This window comes from Callorhinus ursinus, unplaced genomic scaffold (genome assembly GCF_003265705.2).
Source record: "Callorhinus ursinus isolate GAN/ISIS: 27379988/994484 unplaced genomic scaffold, GSC_fseal_2.0 scaffold11, whole genome shotgun sequence".
Lineage (NCBI taxonomy): Eukaryota > Metazoa > Chordata > Mammalia > Carnivora > Otariidae > Callorhinus > Callorhinus ursinus.
Genome location: NW_027397073.1, coordinates 51955818 through 51981369, shown reverse-complemented (window position 1 = coordinate 51981369; position 25552 = coordinate 51955818). Strand labels below are relative to the sequence as shown.

The 25552-nt window shown below is 36.3% G+C and overlaps 1 protein-coding gene and 1 pseudogene across 2 annotated transcripts in view; one reads left to right on the top strand and one right to left on the bottom strand.

Annotated features, from left to right (window-relative positions):
• METTL4 (methyltransferase 4, N6-adenosine) overlaps positions 1–25552 on the top strand; it is a 159378-nt gene that overhangs the window by 106670 nt on the left and 27156 nt on the right. For both annotated transcript variants that reach the window (XM_073898455.1, XM_073898457.1), the window contains exon 9: positions 24745–24933. In XM_073898455.1, coding sequence (XP_073754556.1) covers positions 24745–24908 — 164 coding nt within the window. In that variant the 3' untranslated portion in view covers positions 24909–24933. The remainder of the gene's footprint in view (positions 1–24744; positions 24934–25552) is intronic.
• LOC112835138 (ubiquitin-conjugating enzyme E2 L3 pseudogene) lies at positions 11986–12525 on the bottom strand (annotated as a pseudogene).

Genomic DNA, 25552 nt, shown 5'->3' with positions numbered 1-25552 from the left:
CATGTCAGTCGTTACTTTTATACCTGGGTGCTTCAGCCTGCCATGCCTCCTGGCTGGAATTTCTATTTGACATATCAATTTCATTAGAGAATATTCTTTGGGTTGTCAGAAGTTGGAAAGAGGAATATTGAGACGGGATGATTACAAAGACAGGATCTGAAGTGGGAGTATGCTAAGAGGGTGCTTAGGGAAAAGAGGAGAAATGAAAAGGGTCTTTGGTATTCTTCAAAGCATTGGATTTGCTTCCAGTGGAAAGTGTAATGGTTGTGTTTCTAAAACAAGCCCTCTGGTTTGCAAAGAGTGGTTTGCAGAGGCTCCCTGAGGGCATTCTTTTCTTCTTGACCTCCCAACTGTCTTTCTCTTTTCCTTGCTAGAAACCTCAGTTTCTGCCTCTCCCTGGTCTCTACCCCTCCTTCCTGTCCCATGTTATTTTTGCTATCATCTCAATACTCTCACAGTTGCCAGACTACTCTTTCCTTTTCTCTTGAGGAGGCCTCAGTACACAGAGTGTAAAGCTTTTTTGGGAGGGATGGGGAAAGGCAGGTTCTTAATGAAAAATAAGGACAATAGTCCTTGAAATTTTAGTGAAATTCATTGAAATTCCTAGACATAATATAAACGGAACAGTGTCTCTTTTTTGATTCTCTAACTAGTCTTCCCTGTCAGGTCAGGACCCAAGCTTTCACTGTAATTCTTAACACATTCCAACTCCAAATAAGGAAATAACAATGACTTCTCATGGTGATTGACAGCAGTAACTCCTCTGGAGGAGGCCTTTCCTTAGAAAAGGCTTTTATATGATTATGTCTTATGGTGACAGAAGCTAACAATTTGAGCTTACTATCTTTATATCTGTCGAAAGAATTGGTCTTTCGGTCTTATCTCCGTTGTGAGTTGATTTGGGTGTGGGCAGATGGCCCAGTTCTGGCCAGTGGAACTCAAGGGTCAATTTGTTGGAGAGCTCCTGAAAAAGTTCCTTTAACTCAAAAAGAAAACAACAAACAAACAAAACTGATACCCAGTATGGACTGCCCCTCTTCTGCACTGGATGTTGTCTGTTGCCTGAGATGCTTAAAACTGCAGCCTCTTGGGGCCATGAGAAGAGGAAATATGGATACACCAGAGTAGAAGGGGGAGAGGACTTGGGTCCTTGGGGCTGTTCTATCACTGTTTGTTGTTGTTGTTGTTATTGTTGTTCTGTTGTTTTTTTTCTGTCATGCCTCTTATTGCTAAAGCTATTTCAGTACAGCTTGATCTGAAAAGCTATTATGTTTTACTAATATAATTGCTTTAAATATATCCTGGATATACATTAGATAAGGCCATAGCCATAGACTGAAATATGAGCAGCTGTGAAGAAGAAATATGGTGAGGTAGTTAAGAACACAGGCTGGAATCAGTTCCTCAGTGTGCCTCTCTGTTTCATATCTTAGGACCCGGCTGAAGCTGGCTGTCAGTTACCTCATATGTAAAATGTAAAAATAACAGTACTTGCTTAGGGCTGAGTGATAGAGACAAAGCATTGAGCACCATGGCTGGCAAAGATTACATACCCAATAAATATGAGCTATTATAGTTGTTATAGTTAATATCAACATGAGTTCCAGAGAAGATATAAAAACTGACAGGTTTTGGTAAAAAAAAAAAGTTTCTCAAAAATAAAAAAATGTTATGAGTGTTCATGATTTTCACTCTAAGTTAGATGAGTAAAAAAAATTATTTGGTAATAAAGATGCATAGAATATAGAATATTTTCAAATATGAACATTTAGAATGTTTTGTTTTAAAGAGGAATTTTTTAAGTTAATGTAAAAAACCCCACGAGACATAGTAGCACTATGTTACATTCAATTGGATAATAATATCATACAGAAAAGAATGAATTGTGATTTAATAGCTAATCTGAGGGTGGTAGGAAATAGAAGGGTTTAGGAACAAATTACTCAATATTTGTATTTACCCCAAAGTAGTAGTGAATGGTTGGGATTTAACTATTGCCTAATATAAATTTGGGTTTTATCTGTGAATTCTAATTACTCGTCCAATCATCAGGGATAATTGGGACTTAGCAGCATGCAGGATAGAATAATATAACTGTTTTAGGCTGTTCTCAATGGAAACAAAGTGTCTCCAAGCTGATTACTTAACTATTATCTCTTCAAACACACAAAGGCATATTTACTCCTGATACATATTTGTGTTGATTTTATGATATAATTGTGTTCAGTTGTAAATTGTTTTGTCAGAAATAAATATTATGAAAGAGATAATTGATTAAAAAAATTTTTTTTATTATGTTATGTTAGTCGCCATACAGTATATCATTAGTTTTTGATATAGTGTTCCATGATTCATTGTTTGCATATAACACCCAGTGTTCCATGCAATACATGCCCCCCTTAATACACATCACCGGTCTGACGATGAACCATGAGAGACCATGGACTCCGGGAGATTAATTGATTTAAGAATGTGAGGTTACTTGTGGTGAGCATAGCATAATGTATAGAGATGTGGAATCACTATGTTGTATACCTGAAACTAATACAGCATTGTGTGTCAACTATACTCAAAAAATCAAAATTTAAGAAAGAAAGAATGTAGGGCTAATTTTTAGCTGTAGTTGCTTATAGGAAAACTGGTAGTATCATAGCATTCCCTGTAGAATTCTATAATGGCTTAAATGTCATGCAAAACATTTTGCCATCTATCTTTATATAAAGTAATAGAGAGATAACTTATGGGTATGAAGCTAGAAAAGGCTTTTATATGATTATATCACATGGTGATAGATGCTAACAATTTGTACTTATTATGAGAACAGTTTTCTGAAGAGAATTCTTGATAAATTTTGCAGTTGCTCTTCACTAAATGTATATAGATATAGCTTATATTATAAATGTAATAACAAAGTTAGAAATAGGCAAGAGGGATTTAAAATTTGTCTGGATAGAACAAACTAGAATTTGCATGTTTGCTCAGATCTTGTTTTGATTTAAGGATGACTGGGAAGAATGGAAAAAAAAAAAAGAACAATTCTAAGAAAATACTTACTAGAATTCTGATCCATGTCTTTGTAATCCATGACCTCTGGAGTAGATTATTGAAGGGCACACAACAGAGGTCAGAAATGATATTCCTTAAATACCTGAGTTGGAATAATACATAGGCTGAGAATTATTAGATATCTAGAGCTCACTGTATCTTTATTCTTAAAGCTCAGATCACAACATAAGTAACAGGCATCATAGTATCCCTAGTTCATTCTGGAGCTGCTGAGCTGAGAATATGGTGTACTTCAGAGATGAAGGTCTCAATTTTTTTCTGACTCCACTAATTTTTGGGCTAACCCCCAGGAAGAGCCCAAAGGCTCTGCTAGAATCTGCTTGTTCTATATAGCTGGAGGGAGGTAAATAAAGTGTAGGTCCACACATGTGTATTTTACTTGATTGGCTAATAAGTCAGTGTCAGACAAGAAAGATTTAGTGAATGTTTACCGTATACTTAGCATTGTGAAAAATACTATGGGATGTCGGGAAGGTGTGATACAGGCTCCTACTCACTAAATGCTATAATCAGGATTTATAACCAGGTTTACCTGATTCCAAATCCTGTATATTTTACTACACTGTACTATCAGCTAGGCATTTTTCTTTCTTTTCTTTTTATTTATTTATTTGACAGCGCACACAAGCAGGGGGTACTTAACTGAGCCATGCATGCGCCCAGCTAGGCATTTTTCTTACATTATTTTATTTTATCTAATATTTACAGTAAGCTTGCAAAGAAATTATTATTTATAATTTCTGCAGAAAACTCCACCATCTCAGTAGAAGGAACCCAGTTAGCAATACAAGAAACGGAAAAGCATTTTTCAAAATCAAGGGAATTAAAGCCAGTTATACTCGATATACAGGCTCTTGCTTATATGGTTGTGAAAGTATTATCATTCTCATTTTATATGAGGAAACAGAGGTCCAGAGGAGGTGATTAACCTTCCCAAGTTTTGACTGCTAGAGCAGTATTTGCAGAGCTCATGTATAAACTGAAGCCTATTGATTTTCCCTATCTCGTACTGCCTTCTTCTAGACTGGGGATTTCAGCCTGGCCTTGGCAGGCAGGATTTTTATGGGCAGACACAGAAGGAGTATAGGTAGGAATGATAACCACCCATCTCTTGAGATGATTAGAGGAATACAGAGCCAGTCACCCAGCTCTTAAGTTGATTAGAGATAGAGAGATGTGCATGTAACTCTAACCCTTCTTAGAGGGCTTTGTTCATAATAGGTAGTTAATACCCTTTAGTTGAATGAGTGAATAGCTGAATAGTGTGAATCAGATTCTTAGATGAGCCCTTAAGAGACTTTTTTATGAATCAGAAACATTTGGGGAACATACTGTATTAGCCCAGTGTTCTTTTGACAAATGCCTAGTTTAAAAATGACTAGAGGTGAAGAAGATGACCTCCATTGGAACCCACACTAGACCACCCAGTGCATGTAGGAATGGGTGCCCTTATCTCATCTGCTTTTGGAGGATGTAGAAGCCATAGGCCAATAGGAAGCATCTTCACATTACTGCTACTTCATCATTTATCAGGGCTCACTGGTGCCTACCACATGGGCTTTTATGAGCCAGTCGACTTGTTTCTCTTTTCAGATAGCTTACTTACATCCTTTATTGTAATTCAGCTTTGAAGTACCAGGAAAATGAACTGCTTGCCATAATCATTACTTTGAAAAGTTTAAATATCACCCATTTTGTGCATGGTGTATTTCAAGATTTAAAAAAATTTCATTTAAAAGGTGAAGAAGAGTAGCAACAGTAGTCTTTTCCAAGAAATATCAGGTTTTCTGTCGTTAATTAGTTAATACAGTACTTATAAAGTACTTGGAAGTTGAAAAGCATAGTGTAATTGTCGCCTTTTTTATGAGCACCAATAGACTTTAATCACATTATAAGGTCATAGTCTATCTATTTTGCTACACCAGAGAGTTTTTTTTTCCCCTCTGTATATTGTAGGTGTTTCCTTAGAAGAAAATATGGAAAGAAATTATTTTCCCTGGTTTCTTTCAGTGTTTCCCGCCTTTAAACCAATTAATATTTTTGCATTTTCTGTGGGTTTTGTAATCTAGTCCCAGGTTCATAGTACCTGGGGGTGGGGGTGGAGGGCACTGTAGAGGGTCTGGCATGATTTGAACCAGGTTTTCTACTCAGACTGTTGCTCCTAATTTTATTCTGATTTAAGCACCTCCATTCTTTTTATTCTCAGGACTGTAAATTTGTAGATACCATTTATCATTCCTCTCTTCAGTCTAGTTGTCCAGCCTGTTATTAAATTCTAAACTTACTGGATTGTTTCCTCTTTACCAAGATGTGAGCTACAGCTTTGGTTTAAATCTTCTGGCCTCTTGTCATTTTTCTGCTTCCCTTTGTTATATAAAACACATTCTTAACATTTGAGAGGGTCCTTGAGCATTCCAGATGAAAGTTTTTTTTTCTTTCAACAAGGAATTCCACTTAAACTATGAACAACAGCCTCATACACTGTCAATAGCATTTGTTATCATTATCTTGAGATGTTATTACCTTAAAATTCTATTACCAGTGGAAGTCCTGCCCAAGAAATTCCTAATGGTTTGTTGGGGGAGATAACTTTCCACTACTGAATTATGTATTTTCCAGTTAATCAAGGTTGACATACTCTTTAAACTTTCATATTGAAGATTCATAATTTAAAAAAAGTTCTGAACAATTATTTATTTATAATATTAATACCCAACAACCTAAGGGGAAAAGAACAATGAATTTATGTTCACATACAGTTACTTATATAGGGGAGGAAAAATTATCCTCTATTGTCTGCATCTCTGGCTGGGCCCAAGAATGAAACAGACATAAGACAGGTTGACAGGAGGAAAAAAGCATACAATTTTATTGAATTTTTACATGTATATGGGAGCCTTCACAAGGGCATGAAGACTGGAAGAAGTGACCAGAGCAGGAAGACTTTTAGACCTTTTAGAGAAAGGAACAATACATTTGTGAAGAATTGACTAGACACAGGCATTTGGGCCATGGGTAGTAAATTGTGAAGAAGTAACTAAGAAGATCAGGGGTAGTTTAACAAGGTTTGTTTATACAGCCTTCTTGGCCCTAAGTTCCCTGTCTCTGGGAATAAAGAAGTCTTCTATCTTGGTAAAGGAGGGTACCTTTTTTACATGCAGCCATATTCCCATGATTATTTTAGTCTTTGGTCTGTATATAAATAATTCCAAATTTTCCCACGAATCATCATTTTATCATACATTCTCTGTTTGGGAGTTTTTTGTTTTGATTAACCTTGTCTGATTAGAATTACCATTCAGGGGATGCCTGGGTGGCTCAGTCCTTAAGCGTCTGCCTTTGGCTCAGGTCATGATCCTGGAGTTCCAGGATTGAGTCCCGCATTGGGCTCCCTGCTCAGCAGGGAGTCTGCTTCTCCCTCTGACCCTCCCCCCTCTCATGTGCTCTCTCTCTCTCATTCTCTCTCTCAAATAAATAAATAAAATCTTAAAAAAAAAAATCTCTGGAATCTTTAAAAAAAAAAAAGAATTACCATTCAGTTGTTTTTTAAGGATTGTATTCATGTACTTTAATTTAGGTAATGTGTTGTTTGTGCTTTTTTTCCTGAGCTCCTGAAACATACTTTTAAATCTCCTGTTGTCTTATTATCTCTCTGTTGTATCTGTTTTTTGAACAAAAAAACCCCAGAATATTTCACAAATTTGTCATCCTTTCTCAAGGCCCATGCTAATGCAACCTCAATCTTTAATATTATAGAATAGGTACTGCAGCCTATAGGCCATATAATATTACTATCATTTAACTCATAAGCTCCAGTCACGTTTTGGGTAAAGCTGTTGTAAAATTATGCAGCAAACTTGACATATTCCCTTTTATAATTTTCACATTGTATAAGTTTTTTTTTTTTGTAAAAGATTTTATTTATTTATTTGACAGAGAGAGAGAGAATGCACAAGTAGGGGCAGTGGCAGGCAGAGGGAGAGGGAGAAGCAGGCTCCCCACTGAGCAGGGAATCTGATGTGGGGCTCAATCCCAGGACCTTGGGATCATGACCTGAGCCGAAGGCAGATTCTTAACCCACTGAGCCACCCAGGCGCCCCACATTTTAGAAGATTTTATTGTGCTTTATCATAAGTATAGATCATAGATTTTTAAATGTTAGAAATTTCTTAGAGATCCTCTAGTCAATCTTGAACCCCATGAGTCTTATTTCTTTTTACAGTGTCATTAAAAGATTACCCAATTCCTGCTTTCTTCCATTGACATGGAACTTGCTATTTTGGCTGAAGTTCTTTTCATTGTTGAAAATTCTGATGTTGAATAGAAAGCACTGTCATTGTCATTCCTGCTCATTAGTTGATATAATGAAAGTAATGCCTTACTTCCTCTTTCTTAAGTCTTCCAAGAAGTTAAAGAGTTTTGTGTAACCCAGTTTTTCTCCATTCACATTTTCCTCTTTTGTAATCTCTATTTCGAAGAAAGATTTTGAGGGAAATTTTAACTTGTAATATCCTATTCTCTTTAATTAACCCAGAACCTTTTAAAATTATTTTACTTCCTCTTTGAGAATGCTGTGCAAATATAGTTTATGAGTATGGATTGTTGTGTGAGTAAAATTATAAAGTAGAAAGTCATTTTTATTAAGAATATACATGATATCTCTATAGTACAAATTCATATCTACTAAGGGGATGATATCAACACTTATTAAATAATAATATTAGACACATGATAAGGAGGACTGACACTGTGTATCCAAAACAAAAAAACCCTGTGATACCAAATAAAAACCATCCACTTAGGCAGGGGGTCCAGAATACCAAGACGAATGAGGAATATAGGTTCCTTCCACACTGAGTGAGGGGAAAACAGCACAGGCTGCTCACTCCATCCAGTGGAGGAGGTAAAATCTTTGAAAAAGCCATTCCAGGATGGAGTAGCTTCAAAGATGGTTTTCATCTCCAATTTCTGTGGACTTCTCTGACCTTTAAAATTGTATGTTAAGAACAAGAAGAAACATCAATGCCCTTTTTCTCCCCATTTCTTTATTTCTGTTTTTCAGACTAAGTAAGATGAAAGGAGAAATAGACTGCTGTTGTTGGTTTCTAAGTGGTATTGGGGAAAACGCAGAGTAAATGATAAAGAACCTTAGTCATGTTTTTTGAAATGTAAATCCAAGTACTCTTAATGACCTAGTGATACTTATCTAAAATGGAACCCAAACTACAACTTCATGAGCACACAGTATTCTAAAATTCTAATCTGGACCACTTTTTTCAGTAACAAAGCTCAAATTCTCAACCATCCTCTTTAGGCTGGTTTATACTGTTTGCTCATACTGATTTTATCCTTAAACAAATTAGCAGGTAATTTTCATAAGACATGTAGTTAAAGCAGATCTCCTCATGCTGTATTTGTGCAATTAAAAAAATTTCCCAAATTTATATGCAGGATTTTACATTTATTCTTGTCTCTTTTTTTCTTTGATGTTGTTGTTTCAAACCATTGAGATAATTTTGAATATTGGTCCCATTGATCATCACACCAACCCTTTATTTGGCTTTTAATGAGAATCTGATAAAGATATCTTCATGTACATTCATTTAGATAAAAAATTACAAAATGTTGAATGAGATAGGAGCAAGGTGAGCATCCTATAGTGTGGCACAAAAGTCCTTCCTTTAGGTGGTGGATATTAATCAGCCTGCATGGGTATTTCATGCAGATCAGATAGCCAGGAATTCTGCTCTATTCTCATGCAGCCAAAGTTTCAGAGTTTTAGCTATATGAATCAGTAAGTTCACCTTTTAATGGAGAGGATGTCTAAAATGAAGATATATGACATGGACAGCATTCTCTAGCATAATATTCCATTCCTAAATATCAGATTTTTTTCTGATTTCTTCTGTATTATTTTTATTTATGTTTAAACTCTTTTGTCATGACCCCCTACCCCAAACTACTTCTTTACCCCCTCTCATTACTCTCTGCTCTGTTATCACTTTGAGGCATTCTGAATGGAGCACATAGTTGCAGATGTGCTGATACATAGATATATACCCATGTATATGTATGAGAATTAAGAACCATGCCCTTCAGCATTGAGCTTGAATGATTCTTAACACTTAAATGTTAGCTTTCTAAAGAAACCAAAACAAGGCATTATTTTTATCTTCAAAAATATTGATTTATAGAAATAGAGAAATTATTTGATTTCATTTTCTCCCATCCAGATATAACATGTGGGATTCTAGCCTATGGGTGAAGTAATAAGAAAAGATCAGAGGCAAAGAGATGGCAGGATGCTAGGAATTCTAAATGGTTTTAATAAAATCTTATGATCTTCATATCAAGTGCATGAAGCAGTATCAGACAAGAAAAAAAATGAGTGAAAGATAAACACAGAGTGGTATTGCTTAATAATGGAGGATGAGTTTGATAGATGGTAGACTCCATTCTCTGCTTGAAAGCTGGGGGAGGATAAAGTGGACTTTCCTTTGCAGAAAAGAGAAAATAGCTCTTCTCTACCTTGCTACATGCCCGCAGGTCTGTGAATGTTCTCAAACTTTGTCGGTTATCTTAGCTTTATGGTTCTGAAATAGAGTCTTTCTGGGATGTATTGGCAGAGATTCCTTTTTCATACTTCAAATACCAATTCTGAAAAACCAGTTTTGAATCACTACATTAGAATTCTTAATGATCACTTGCAATGAAGTATCAGTATCAGAGAAATTAAGGGAATGTATAAGGACATCTATTTTAAAATAGTTAGAATTATTTGATGGAAAGAGGCCAGTTACGTAATTATAGTATTTCTGAGTTGGAAGAGATCTTCAGATTATTTAGTCTAACTCCTTCATTTTTGGAGCCCAATCCTTTTGGGAAAGGATTTCTAACATTAAAGATAATTTGAATAACATTAAAGCTCTTTGTGCCAAGATAAAGCACTTAATAAATAATCCATTAGTTCCATTATGATAACAGCAATGAAAGTGAGCATTTATTGAGCGCCAGGTGCTGTTCTAAACACTTTGCATTTATTAGCACATTTAATTCTTATAATCACCATAGGAAATGGGTTTAATTTTTATATCCCATTTTTCTGATGGAGAAGCAGAGGCACACACAGGTAAAGTAATTTGCCTAAAAACTGAGATGTGGTAGAACCCTGGATTTGAACCTAAGAAATCTAGTTCTAGAGCTTATAATACTTGAGCAAGATTCTGTCCTGTCTGTCAGGATTGTAGAGAGAGAAAGTCACTACAAATTTGAGGTGTAAACTATTTGCAGAAAGTCAGTTAAGTTGGTGGCAGTTCTGGATTGATAACATAAAAACTTTGGATTTGTTAAATTTAAATGCTGTCTCCTATAGGTTTGGAGTTGCTGTATAATAATTTGTCTAGTCTGTGTCCCAGGTTCCTGGCATGGAGTTCTAAAAACCTTGGAATTTTCCAAGTGATAGAAGTATTTTGTTATTCGTGAGTCCCTTAGGTCATTTCTGAGTTTATGCTAATGAGGGGACTCATGGTTAGGGCCCTAGATAGCTTGAGGATGGGCACTGGTTACCATGTGATTAAAGGGTTGGGACTTAGAGCCAGCCTGACCTCCAGGGAGGGACAGAGGGCTGGAGATTGAGTTAAATCATGTAAGCAGCGATTTAATCAATCATACTTATGTACTGAAACCCTAATAAAAACTTTGGACACCAAAGCTTAGTTATGCTTCCTGGCTGGTAAACACAGTAATGTGCAAGGAGGGTGAGGTGCCCTGATTCAGTGAAGACAGGACACAGGTGCTCTTTTTGGGACCCTCTCAGACTTCACCCTATTTATCTTTTTATTTGGTTGTTCCTTTTAAAGTTGTATCTTTTAAAATAAAACCGTAATCATAAGTATAATGTTTTCCTGAGTTCTGTGAGTCATTCTAGTGGAATTGTCAAGTATTAAGGGGCTTAGGGGAATGTCCCAGGTTTGTAGCCAGTTGGTCTGCAGTGAGGGCAGTTTTGTTGTAGGCTGGGCTCTTTAACTTGGCGGGTCTGTATTAACTCCAGGTGTTTCATACCAGAATTGAATTGAAGTACACCAGTTGGGGTTGAAACAGAATAGGGGTGATTAAGATAAACATTAATCATTACTTCCTCACATTTGGTAACAAAGTTAAGACTTTATTTTATTAAATACTACAGTCAAGGATGTAGAGGGCTACAGAAGCTGACTGGTCTTGAGCTCCTCCTGAAAGATGTACATGTTTGTATAAGTTCATGGTATGAGTGTGTGTACAGAACTGGAATATTTTGAACTATATATGTAATTATATGCTTTGATTACAGAGGAAAAAAAATTACCAGGAGAATAGAAGCTAGAATAGTTTCATTGACGTTGAATCTTCCTTTTCATTGTAAATATATAAACACAAGCAGGAAGGAGTTTATGATATTACTGAATTCAGTTCCCTTATTGCAGGACATTGAAATGCATGAATTCAGTTATGAAAACTTGTCTAAGGTCACACATCCAGTCAGGGTTGAGCTGGGACTGGGCTCCAATCTGCTGTAAGGCTGGATTGGGATCTAGCCTCGATGTTTTCCAGTCTACAGTCCTATTCACTAAAGAAGTTGTGCATATATCCTAAACACATATTTGTACTCCTTATGTAAATTGGCAAGTAATATATGAATGCGTTCTTACTGAAAATTTCAACAACACAGAAATAACTAGAATAAACATTAAAATTCCTTTTTCCCATAGCAGTCACAGTTCTCTCTTACAGGTAGCCATTTTCACATTTTTTTTTAACATCTTAAATTTGTAATCCTTTCTTTACAGGTTACCTAGACCGCTTTTGATTAAGAAAACTGTAGAAAGTTAGTAACTGCCACAAGCAAACGCCAGGCAGCCGCACGTGTCAATTTTCCACAGAGTCCTGCTTTGCGGGGTCTCTGCTCACACTCGCTGGAATCGGTCGCGGCAGAGTTTAGTCCACAGGTCGCTTCTCCCCGTATTTCTTTGTAAACTCTTCAGCATTCTTACAGAATTTTTTACGGTCCTTAGAGTATTCTTCAGCTAGGTCAGCCCGAAGTGGGTGCTCGGGCTGGGGGTCGTTCACCAGTGCTATGAGGGACTGGATTACTTGGTCGGTTTTGGTTGCTGGCTTCCAGTTTTCAGCACTAATTACTGGCAGACAGACCTGCCCCTTTTCATCGATGTTCGGGTGATAGATCTTTGTTTTAAATGTGATCTTCGGTGGTTTGAATGGGTACTCTGCTGGAAAGTTGATTTCGATTCTGAAGGCCCCCTTATTATATGGAGGGTTGTCAGGAACAATAAGCCCTTGCCAAGTCAATAAATTAGCTTCATCAACCTGGATGTTACGGAAGTTTTTCATTCCACATTTGCGGATTTCTTCAAGCTCCTTCATCAGCCTCCTGCTGGCCGCCATCTTGGATCTGGTGCTGCTGCTTTCCCCCATTTTCACCTTTTGATGTGTATTCTTCTAAACATTTCCCCATTCATTTACATACACTTAGTGATATATCAATCAGCTTGTTAAAAATGCTTTTCCATAAAAGAGTTTATAAATAAAGTATGTATTGCTCTTTAGTTTTCTTCTCATACTTAATGATAGATATTAGGCATATTTCTGTGTCACTGTTTTAGCTCTAATTCATTTGTCTAACTCTTGCATGGGATGTACATATTCAATTATGTATACAAAATAAAAAAGAAGACAACATTCACATTATCTGGCAGAGAAACTAAAGGAGTTTCACTTTTACTTTGTGGCTCTCTATTACTTTCCTTTTATTATTGTTTGCCTCCTATGTTGTACTTGTTCCCTGAAATTAAACTGTTTTTTCTAAATGTCTTTTGTCTCTTTCTCTTTCCTAAATGTATTTATAATAGTTGCCTATTGCAGCATTTCTAACTTTAGCTTATTTAAATACTTCATCATGTAATTAACTGTAAATCTAAGTCTAATTCTTTATGTACTCAGATGAGAAGGGGATTTATCATCATTAGGATCAGAAATTATTCATGGGTTGCAAAGAAAAACAGAAGAACATGGTATATGCCTTACTTGTGTGTAATCACTTAAAATGTTTTTCTATGTACTTGAGCTGGCATAACATTAGACCTTCATTGCATTATTTACTAAATGTTCTTAGTACAGATTTACAATATTAAGTGGTTGTTCTCTCTACAAAAGATTAGAAATTAAGGATGGGCTCAGTGACTGAAACGTTCACACTTAAATTTTAATCCTACTTAAATTTTTTTTGATGAAAATTGTCCTCTAAATCTTATTTCCCATGCTTGTTCAGTCTGATGAAGACTGCTTAGAGCTTAGTTACATTAAAAGTGGAAACTTTTTTCTTACTGATTATGGTAGGTACCTCACTGTATAAATTATGGTTTCCAAAGTTCATATAATAGATTGCATTAATTCTTTTCTTTACAGTTGAAAGACAAGCAAATTTCAGATGATTTCCCAATAGGTCCCGAATAGAAGCAAGATTTGCAGTATATAAGTTTGATATGAAATATGAATAAGCAGAGCATAATAACAGACATATTAACATAGATATGCTTTTTAATTGGAATAATTTTAGTGTAAATGTTTCTGTTATATAGGCCCTTGCTATTAATCAGTTGGCTGGTGACTAAATAAATGAGATTCATGTTGTTGATGAAAAGCTTTTGGTGTATATAAATCATCACTGTGTTTCCTTCCATTCTTCATCATTATCTACTTGAATATATAATGTAATGCTAAGTTCACCACAGCCCAAGTTTTAAATGGTCTGTCATGCCTGACAAGAACAGCAAATAAAGGATAACAGCAAAATTAACAACATAATTAATCAAATTAACTAATAAGGTAATATAAATTTCTTCCTCCAAAAATCTCAAGTTAATATTTCTGGAATTAATAATTTATGGCAACAAACAATGAAAAAGATATATTTTATTTGGGGTATTACTAGATTTGGGACACAGATGAGCAATATATGAAAAGAGGAGGTTTCTTTTTGAGGAATGCTAACATTGAAATCTTGCAGTTTTTTGTTCATCGATTACCTTATATAGGATTATTTTGTTTTATGCGTAATACAGTGTGACATATATAGTCATATAGTGTGATGTATAGTCAATCTACATTCAAATTCTTGATTTTGATGTATTAAAACATACTGAATGAGGGACGCCTGGGTGGCTTAGTCGGTTAAGCATCTGCCTTAGGCTCAGGTCATGATCCTAGGGTCCTGGTATCGAGTCCCACATCGGGCTCCTTGCTCAGCAGGGAGTCTGCTTCTCCCTCTGCCTGCCACTCCCCCTGCTTGTGCTCTCTCTGACAAATAAATAAATAAATAAAATATTTAAAAAAAGAAAACATATTGGATGAGTAATGCTTAAGTGATTTTTTTTTAAAGTGAGGCAGTCTGTCATAGTTGTTAAGACCTGGGACTTTGTAGTCTTACAGATCTGAGTTTGAAATCCAACTCTATCCATGCTAGCTCTGTGATTTTGGGCCACTTAGTTAAGCTCTCCAAGCTTTAGTTTTCTCATTTATAAAATTGGATAATGATACCTATCCATAGGATTGTTTTGAGGATTAAATTGACATGTAAGTAGTGCTTAGCACCAGAATGTCATCACTATACATTCTTTTCATCTATCTATAATTTTACTGATCCTTTATTCTACTATTCCCAGTCTATTTTAAAGCCCATCCAATGAATTCCTTATTTCAGCTTGAAAATTTTTAATTCCTAGGATATTCAGATTTTTTTTAGTTTCCAGTTCTTTGCTGAAATTCCTATCTGATCTCCCATTTTGTCCATCTTTTTCTCTTTAAATATTCACAATAGTCATTTCAAAATCCAAGTCTGCTTATGACACCGTCTTGATCAGTTGTGGATCTGCTTCTATTGACTTTTTTCTCACTGATTATAGGTCACATTTTTAAGCTTCAGCCCATGTCTCATAATTTTTATTGTATGCTGGATATTGTATGCAAAAAACAGTAAAACTTGAACTAGATTGTTGTTCCCCTCCCCCTCCCTGCCCCCACCTTGGAGGATATGCTGTCTCCTTTGTAAGGAAGCTAGAGTGAAAGGTTGATATTTTTTATTTTAGTAGAGTTGAGCTGGGTCAGTGCTAGGTTTAACTAATTTCAGATCATCTCTGCTTTAAAGTATGTTATGGGTGAGTTCAGTTCTACTCCTCAGGCAGGACTTTGTGACTTAGGAACTCAAAGTCAGTGATCTTTCTGCTTTTGAGCCCTGCCCTTAGCTGCTGCTTAGTAAGATTGGGGAAGAATTGTTGGATCAGGAAGATCAGTATTACATTTGAGACTCTTCTAGATTTTATGCTATCTCTCCAGTTCATACAGTCATATAATTTTGTTTGTTTATTTCCTTGTTCCAACAAATAAATTCTTATAGTAGACCAGCTCCGCTACTTGTTTATATCCCCAGAAAAGACATATTCTCAGATATGAAAGCAGTCACAGTCTTTACTCAACTAAAAAGGGTTCACACTCTTCTCTGGAATTTTGATTTGTGGCTGTTATTCTTTGATGGCTTTAGAGAAAAGCATACCTTTTAGTTTAGCTGGTGTTTTCTTGTTATGGCAAGAGCAGTATTCTTTTATGATTTCCTATGCTCTAAGTAGAAGTGGAGTCACAGAATTTAGTTTGATACCTTTAATAATAAAATAAGTTGATAGAAGTCCTTCATTAAAGTCCTTGGACAATACTTACATTCAGGGTCATAATGAAATCAGTGTAGTAGAGGATCAGTTAAGACAGACTGGTTAGTATAGTCTCTGGTGAGAGGATTGGCATATTTTAAAATAGCACTGTTAATGATGAAAAACATGAGTATAAAAGATAGGTTGACTATGAAAATCTCATAAAATAGTGAATGAGATAAAGATGTTCAACTTTGCATTTCAAATGAAAGTATAACCAATACAACTCTTATTCCAAGTGGCATTAGCAATATCAAGTTCAAAGTAACAGACATTTTTTTTCCTGTACCTGTTACCTGCCTAGTATTTGAGAGAAGTCATGCCATGAGCCTTTATTTCTTATATTTACTATCTTTTGATTAGCTATACTCTAAACCAGTTAGAGAGACCCTCCTGTTTTACTGGCTGAAGCCTGCTCCTGAGAATTCTGTCAGTTGGCACTGTGTAAAATGAGTGCTCTGGTAGAAAAATAGAGGCTCAACTTCCTTTATCGATCTTATTCACAATGCGAGGCAGAGGCTGTGATCCCTATCCTGCTGGCAGCCCAGTGATATAAATCAGGCTCTTTCACTTCAGTCAGCTTTACCTACGGTGAATAAAATCCATGTCTTTAAATAACATATGGCTGTGCTGTGGTTTCATTGCTCTGAGAGAACGTGATCTAAACTGTCAGTTTCTAATCTAAGGAAAGAGGGAAAACAAGGAGGAAATGACAGTGAAGCATTTCATTTATTTTGGGAAGAAAACAGGATATAAAGCTCCAATAAATAAATGAATAACTATATTTGGAGGTTGATTTTAGTGTCTTTGCCTATCTGGTCTTACCTAGAATCTCTGTGGCTCATTGGATTTTGGTGTCTTTATCCTGAACTTCAAGATATTTACCAGGAGAATGTAACGCCTTTTGTTGTCATTGTTGTTGTTGAATATTTACATTCATGACAGTACGTACTGTAAGACAGAAATTTGATTCTGACCTTACACTAAAGAGTACATTTCTGAATCCATGCTTTGAAAACATATACTATATCTCCAAAAGAGAAACAAATAAGAGCAACAACCACCTGTTACCATTATACTAACTTTATGTACTTTCTAAGTGCTATGCTTTGTCGTACACAGATCAAGTAGTTAAGAAAATGCTGAATGGAGTCTAACACCATTGGACATATTGTGATAAGTGAACATATAAGACAAGAAAAAAATTTCAGGTTGAAATAGTACTTTTTGAGGACATATCTAAGCACTTAGATAAAAGGGACCATTGAAGTACAGCTCCAGAGATAGGCAGATTTTAGATCTCCAAAAAGAGATAAAAGAAGGATGCTTTTAGTGTCAAAGGTCCTGATGTGTGTGTGTGTGTGTGTGTGTGTGTGTGTGTGTGTGTGTGTACATGAGACACGAATCATGAAGTCATCCCTAAATTCTAAAAACTTTCTAAAAAATTCTAAAGAACTTTTTGGATGTAATTCCTAGAATGTTTATTTACAATTTTACTGCATGTTTCACTTTGTACTTTGTCTGTATGTATTTCCCCAGTATTCTAGAACTGCATTCATCTTTCAGATTCTCTGCTGCTGTGCTAGAGAAACACAGGCTCTGTTGATAGTTGTATACTTAGAAATTTAAATGTAAGCTTAGGAAAATTTCTCCTGAAGGTCATGGAAAACATTTTGGACCCTGGAAGATGGACAAAGGTAGTCTTTTCTAGGTAGAAAAGTTCAAGTGGGTAACTCTGAGCTGATACCTTCTATTTGTCCCTTAGGATCAACTTTCTACTTTTCTGTACCCTGTTCTCTGTCTCAGGAGGCTGACCTGTATGGTCTTTGTCTTCAGATGGGTTTGGCCAGGGTGTGTGTCGGGGAGTACCTGGTAAAAATCAGAGGGAGAGAGGAGAGAGCTGACTGGGTATTTTTTCCCCCAGATTCTTTACTGTGAGGAAGTCTCTGGTCCTCTCAAGGGATTATTCTCTACTTGACTTTCTCCCTCCAGATTCCAGTAACACTGCTTCCCTGGCATAGGGATAGTCATAGTCAGGCTACTAGCAGCCCTGGGTGACTCTCCTATATATTGTAGTTCCCTGATAGCATTGCCTTTGCGTAATCCCTTTGTAAATAAACTCTTCAAATTAGCCGATTTCAAGTGTGCCGCCTGCTTCCTGTTGGGACTCTGGTAAAAATTCTGTTAATCCACAAGAAAGCAAAGTTATTAAGGATCTGTATATTAAGCACACAATGTTGTTAAATTTACACTGGACCAGTGTTTAATGCTTAACTTCACAAAAAAAGCAAAGAACAATATTATTTTCTATTACCTAGAAGAATATTAAGGCAAGACTATTAGGATTTCAAAGACCATGTACTATCATGCTTTTACAAATTCGTTTTTAAGGAAAATAAAATTTTGTGTATGCAGCCCAAAGCTTGGTATCAGCTTTCCCTTTTTCTTATGGAGGTATGTCTGCTTTCAAATCTTTCTTGACTTTTATAAAAAGACACCTTAAAAAAAGCTAACTGATTTATTTCATGGAATACAATTATGATTTTAATGGAAACAATGATTTTGTACCATATTTTAGGAAGACTTTTTTGATATCAGGGTCTGCTGAACCATGGATATATTAAATTAGAGAGACTGTGGAATTTTCTTTCTGATGGGGATGATAGGGAACATCATAGTATAGTTTTTACTTCTGAAATTGACTTAGCCTCAGAGCTATAAAAGTATGAAGTGGCTTTTTTTTTTTTCAAATGTTCTTCTTCCTAGATATATAGGAGTCACCTCAAATCAATATGCCAATTAAAAAAAAGGTTTTATTTATTTATTTGATAGAGAAAGAGAGTGAGAGAGCACAAACTGGGGGAGCAACAGAGGGAGAGGGAAAAGCAGGCTCCCCACTGAGCAGGGAGCCTGATGTGGGGCTAAATCCCAGGACCCTGGGATCATGACCTGAGCTGAAGGCAGATGCTTAACCGACTGAGCCATCCAGGCGCCCCTCAATATGCCAATTTTAATTCAAGGAGTATTTCTTAAGCATCTAACATGTACTGGAGCCTGTAAATGGAGACAGTGGTAAATACCACAGCATGGTCCACAATTTCTTGCAGATTATAGGCTAGCAGAAAAGACAAATATGGCATTTTTAGTGTGATGAGTATTATGAAAGAAGCATGAGAAAAATCTAGGTTCTCATCTGGAGAGAAGCCAATCATATTTTCCTAAACCATTACCACCTACTTATCCAAGTTAGAAGCCTGACAGCCATTCTTGAATTCTGACCCTCAACAACTGGTCATCAAATTGTACCTTATACCTGTTCCCATTTCTGCATCATTAAGACTATTGCCCTAGTTGAAGTCCTTGTTATTTCTCTCCTGGTGTCCTGCACCTATTCCTGTTTCCAGTCTCACCCTTCATATCCACATTTCACATTGTCATCAGAATATTGTTTATAAAGCAAAACTGATTATTAGAGCCATGCAAAAAAAATTCCTCAATGACTTTCCAACCTATGAAAGATAAGACATTTTTCTTTAGTTTGGTGTATGATGATCTCCATGACCTGGACTCTGCATCTACCTTCCATTGCATCCCTCCCCTTGAAGGGCAGGCACTAAGTAATGAATGAATGAATGGGAAAGACATTTAAAATGATTTGATTTAACAGAGATGAATATATAAAGATGTTTTATTAAACTGCACAGAGATGTAGGGAATGATTCTATGCTAGTTAAGCTCCTCCTTCGTCCCAAATAACTTCATTCATTCATTCATTCATTCGAAATTGATTTAATACATGCATATATTGGGCTCCAAAGGGATATATAAGAAACATCTTCTGATGTGAACTGCACTTGCAATTTCCCTGGCAAGATAATCCCAATTAGGCATTAATGCAAGGCCACATTTGCAGTTTGAAAGCACTTGCTGAAGAAATTCATGGAGAGAGAATATCCCCTGTGGGGCAGAGGCTGACCTAGATTGGAGGTGTGAGTGCTGCCCTATGGGTATCTCTGTTTTTGGTGGAATTTGCCACACTTTTCTTGGAAACCAAAGAGTTTTCAAGCAGAACTTTACCAGACCTCTGTAGAGCTCAGACCTCTCACCGCTGAGGTCTGAAATGTAGAAAAGTGGCTGATGAACTGATCATGCTCTGCTGGCATCCTTCAGAGATGGAACTGGAACCACTATCCTACCTCTCCTTGGGTTCTTCAGTGTGGCCCTTATCTCTGAGAAATGTCCAGGACCTGAGTGTAGGCTGGGGAAATGATGAGGCACTGCTATTTAGTAGATTCCCAGACACTCCAGTGAGAGCTTAAGACAAATTATTGAACATGTAGGGAACAGAAGTAAGTCTGCTTTTTTTTTTTTTTTTTTTTGTGGTTGGCAGTTGAATATGTAAATTCAAACCTTCCTCTGCTTTGACTTGGGAATTATGCTACAAGATACCCTTCTTGGACAAGTTACATGATGGCTTTTCATTGCCACTTCAGTGAAAGGAATCTGGCACATATCTGATAATGCCTTTTCCCTTGGTAGCTCTTCTTTCCAATTGTGATGTGTTCTTAAAGAGCCAAGGAAAGCATCAATCCACATAAGGTTTTGTTTTGTTATATATAAACCCAAATATTAGTGCATTTATTGTGTAGAGAGCCTATCTCTGGAATCCTCTGTGTAGTTAACTTTCTAAGGTTTTGGTCAAAATGTTTTTTTTTTTTTCCTTTTCATAACTGCATGTTTTATTGATACCCATTACTGAAATTATGTTTTAACAGTGGGATAAAAAGGTATTCTTTTGGTTCTGGAGAGAGTAACCTACTTGGAAAATAGTTAAAAATCAATTTCTCTCAATCTTAGTTTCTGATCTGAAAGGGAAGGAACCTTAGCACAGAAATTTCTTGGTGATTTCAATGAAAATTAAAGTTCTTAGGGTGGCTCAAAGATTGTCATCAATAAAATAAAATTAGGATTTCATAAGAACCATACCATTGAGAACTCAGCTTCTCTAAAAGATCTCAGTAGGCCTATTTCATAGCCATTGAAAAGGGTCACAAATGTCACTTAAGTAGTAATGAATGGAACCTGATTGCTTTTGCACTTCCCTTTGTTTTCGAGTCTGTGACTTATTTCTAATTAGTAGGTTTTTTTCTAGTGATAAGTAATATAATGTAACTGCTAAGCCTCATATCTTTATTGAAAAAAGGCTATTAATTTCATAAAATAGTGTTATATGTCTGTGGATATATTTCTAAGCATTTTAGGGGTAAACTTTGCTTTATTGATAATAGCTAATATTTGAGAAATGTTTACTTTGTGTCCATTACCACTTTAAATGTTTTATATGCAACAATTCATTCACTCCTCAGAATAATCTTATGAAATAGATACTATTAGTATTCATTTAATAGTTTAGGAAAGTAAGGTACAGAGAATTTAATTAACTTTTCTATATTCTTTTAGGTAGTTAATGGTGTTTCTGGGACTTGAACCCAGATAATCTGACTTTAGAATCAATGCTTTAAGGTCGCACTGTATTGCTGCTTCATAGAAGATTTCAACTGATGTGCCACTGTAGAATGATCAGGTGATTTGGAAGGTCATGGAAAATCTTAAATCCACAGAAAATGACATTTTGTACTCCCGTGTGTCATCTTTTTGGAACCTTATTTTGACATTTGAAATTAATTATCACTTAGTGAGAAACTCTGTGTGTGGGTGTATCATTTAAGAGGAGAGAACTGAATATTCTTGTTTTTTTCAGAGTGCTGGAGATGGTGGTTAAGTCTCGGTAGTAAGATGTGGTTAGAAATTGCAAAAGAGGGGTAAGCAATGGAAAGGAGGAATGGCAAAGATGTCACATTGGAAGAATAATTGGAAGGATAATTAAGGATGTTAAGATGTCTTGACAGGGAGGTGAGTTTGGTCCATCATGTGTTCTGTGGCCACACAAAGCCATGTGAAGGCTCTAGTTAATCTTTCTCTTCTTTCATTCTTATTTTTTTTAAAGATTTTATTTATTTATTTATTTATTTATTTGACAGAGAGGGAGAGAGAGAGAAGCAGGAAAGTGGCAGGCAGTGGGAGAGGAAGAAGCAGGTTCCCTGCTGAGTAAGAAGCCATATGTGGGGTTTGATCCCAGGACCCTGGGACCACAACCCAAGCCAAAGGCAGCTGCTTAACCAACTGAGCCACCCAGGTGCCCCTCTAGTTAATCTTTCAAGGCCAGAATTAGATAGTGTTCCTAAGGAGTGAATGATATGTAGATGTTGTCATTTGAGAGATTGTTCCAGAAGCTGCTTATAGAGTGCATTGCAACTGGAGATATCAGGTAGTATCCTAGCTAAGAGGCTGTCATTTTTCCCAGATGGAAATACAAGGCTGGGATTAGATATAAAACAAAGCAAAAATTCAAGAGGTGCTGCAGAAAAGATATGTAAGATTGATATGGTGATAAAATTGGAGATGCTAATATGTTATAAGAGAATGAAGGGGATTCTAAAACTGAATTTGAGGATTAAAACATTACACGTATGGGGACTGGGTAGCTCAGTCAGTTAAGTGTTGGACTCTTGATTTTGGCTCAGGTCATGATCTCAGAGTTATGGGATCAAGCCCCCTGTGCGGCTCCACACTCACCTCAGTGTGCTTGTCCCTCTCCCACCCCCTCAGTCCTTCACTCTGCATGCACTCCCTCCCTCTCTCTCTCATAAATAAATAAATAAAATCTTAAAAAAATATTTCACATATCATCAGCATATTAAAATAGAGACATCAAATAGACATCTGGACACAGGGAGTAGACTGACTGGATATTTGGTTATCAGTAGCATGAATGTAGCATCTTTTGCTCAGATCATTGCATGGCCTCTGGGCTGGTCTTGCTGTTTCCCCTCTTGTCCCTTTCTGGTTCATTTTCCATGCAACAGCCAAAGTGATCTTTTAAGGAAGTAATTGGAACATATTGCTTCCTACTTAAATTTCTTTGGTATACTGTTTTCAAATAGGGAGGAAATGGATGCTTAGGAGGCATTTTTGAAAGGAGAGGCCATGTTTTGAGCTGTCACAGTGAAGGTAGGGCTACTGTCTTTTAGTTGGCCTAAGACAGGAATTCTCCATATCCTGAACTATGCTGACATTCATATGCCTTCATTATAAATTATTATTTCCCTTCCTTAGTACCATTTAGACATTATATTGGGTTTTTAAAAAAGATTATATGTATATAGGTAACATATAGAATATCTATGGAATTCATTTCAAGATAAGGGAATTTTATAAAGTATTTCTTATATAATATTACTTACTGTCTTTTAATTTTTTTGTTCATCATTGAAGGAAAATAAGGAAGAAATCATAAATATTCATTCAAAAGAATATATTGAGATTTGGAGGGACATTCTAAACGTAGATAAGTCTAAATTTAAACACAATTATTTTTAAGCCTTGAGTTCATCTCATTATCACTAACAAGAATGAATACAGTGCCGGGTGCCACCCTGAAGTAAATTGGAGTTAAGAACACAAGGGCTGTCATCCTGAGTCAGGCCTGGGCCACACAACCTGGAATGGCTATCTCAGAGAGTGGCACAGAGGGGCAGGTTGGAAACAGACTAAGTGACAATTCTGACATCTGTGTAGATGTTAAGTTGTACCATTCCTAATTTCCCTTGGTAAGTTATGATAAGTATGCCATTAATAAATTCGTTCTGAGGTCTTTCTGAATCTATTTATATTTTTGTTCTATACCAGATTTTGGGAGAGTGAGCTCTGTCAGTTTACTACCAACTGTCCTAAACAATGTGTTCTCAAGCTATGAGAGATGCTTGCTAGGATAAATTCTCCAGAATTTAGTGAGTTGCAGAGATTCACAAGAACAGGGGCTCCCCATCCATTGTACACTGATCTATCCAGTTATTCTGTAAAATGAGTTCTGGGATGAAATATACTTGGAAAACACTTCATATTATACCCTTTTCTAGGAGAATCATGGGGCACATTAGCATACTGAAAATCCTTGGAAGGAAAGGAAATGTGCTCGCAAAACCTCTCTATGTGCAGCACCTTGCAGAGCTAGTGTTCCGTGGGAAAACTGTCCTAGTAGTTTAGGAACTCTTGGAGCTTTTCATATCTGTAGACCGACTAAGGGAAGATTGTTAGATGATAAGTAGAGCATTTTCCATTCTCCTAACCCATTTCTATTACAGATTGTTGACTATGAGTGTTGGGATAGTCGGCCAGTTCTCTTAATGATTTCCATCACCAATATCAGGGCAACCAACAAACAAAGACAGCAAACTCTTTGAAAGAATATGGGATTTGGAATGATGAGATGTAAGTTGGAATCTGTCCCATTCTTACTTGCAGCTTTGTGATCTTGGGAAGGTCACTTGGTTCTCTGAGTTTCCTCATGTATAAAATGGGAATAATAGTAATAGCTCTATATTACTAAAATTACCCTGAATTATATTTGTTGCTATGTGTAGAAAGTTGGCACAGTGTATTGATTATTTTTATTTGTTTAAAGTGTTTAATAAATTTTAAATGAGAATGAGTCCTGGTGTTCTAATTAGTGAATTAAATTATTCAACATGTGATAGGTTACTCTTTTGTTTAAGGCTAAAGTCATCTTTTGCATATAAATATATAAAGGGAAGAGAAATCCATCTCTTCCGCCAAAAAGGAGAAAAAAACCTATAGGGGTAATAGCTGTGCGCTCTTTCACTGCCCCAGGTGCAAACATCAGCCCATTAAATGCATAACGCAGCTGGCCCAATTTAGTGCTCAGCACCCGTCTTTATCTCTGCTCTGTTGGAACTTGCAACACAGAGCAGCTTCTGAAAAACTGGTTTTAATACCTTGCTAAGATAATATTCCTGAGATACTAGGTCCACAAATAAATAACATTTGTCATCATTTCTTTTTACAGCAAACAGGATTTCAACCTGGCTTTTGTTAAAGCGTCTTTTTACTTTCTTTAAAAAACAACAACCAATGAGGATACAGACAGAACTCAGATTATCCCCCTCCAAATCCAAAAAAGGAGACAAAACCATAGTGCCCTTCCTAGACTCAAGAGCCAGAAATAGTTGAAGAAATATATTTGCTCCTGATACAGGTAATTTAAGAAAATATTCTTATGTGCTGAATGTATAATGGATGTGCAATTAAGAATGAGTTCATAAGGCAGCACTTACCAGCAGAGGCTTTTTCATTTCAAAACAAAAATGATTTGAATCCACTTGCACTTAGAGCATAAATATGTGTCATTGGAAACTGCTCAGAGATAAGGGGTATGACAACATCAAGCAAATGATGAGATGATGCATCTCTTGGAGGATGGATTCCCATTGTTACGGAACATGCTCAGGGCACAGTCCTGTGCTTTTATGCAAAAAACAAGTTGCCCCTACACTGTGGAAGTTGGATTTGAATTAAGTTTGTAGAGGTAAATCTAGGCGAGAACCTTAGGTACAATGACCACCATAGGGAAAAGTATTAGGGATGGAAAGAAAGGAAAATTTTATTTTTACTTTTCCTGGTACTGTTGTTATTGTTATTGTCGTTGGTGGTATTTGTGTGTGTGTGTGAATGCGCAAGAAATAAAATATGTGTTTTGAACCCTAAAGTCATGCCAAACCTGTTAAAGATCAAAGGAAGAAGTATAGTAGAGCAAGTATCAATAGCTCAAATGTACTTGGTGCAGCAGGTAAAGTACATGATGAAGGGGGAAGGAT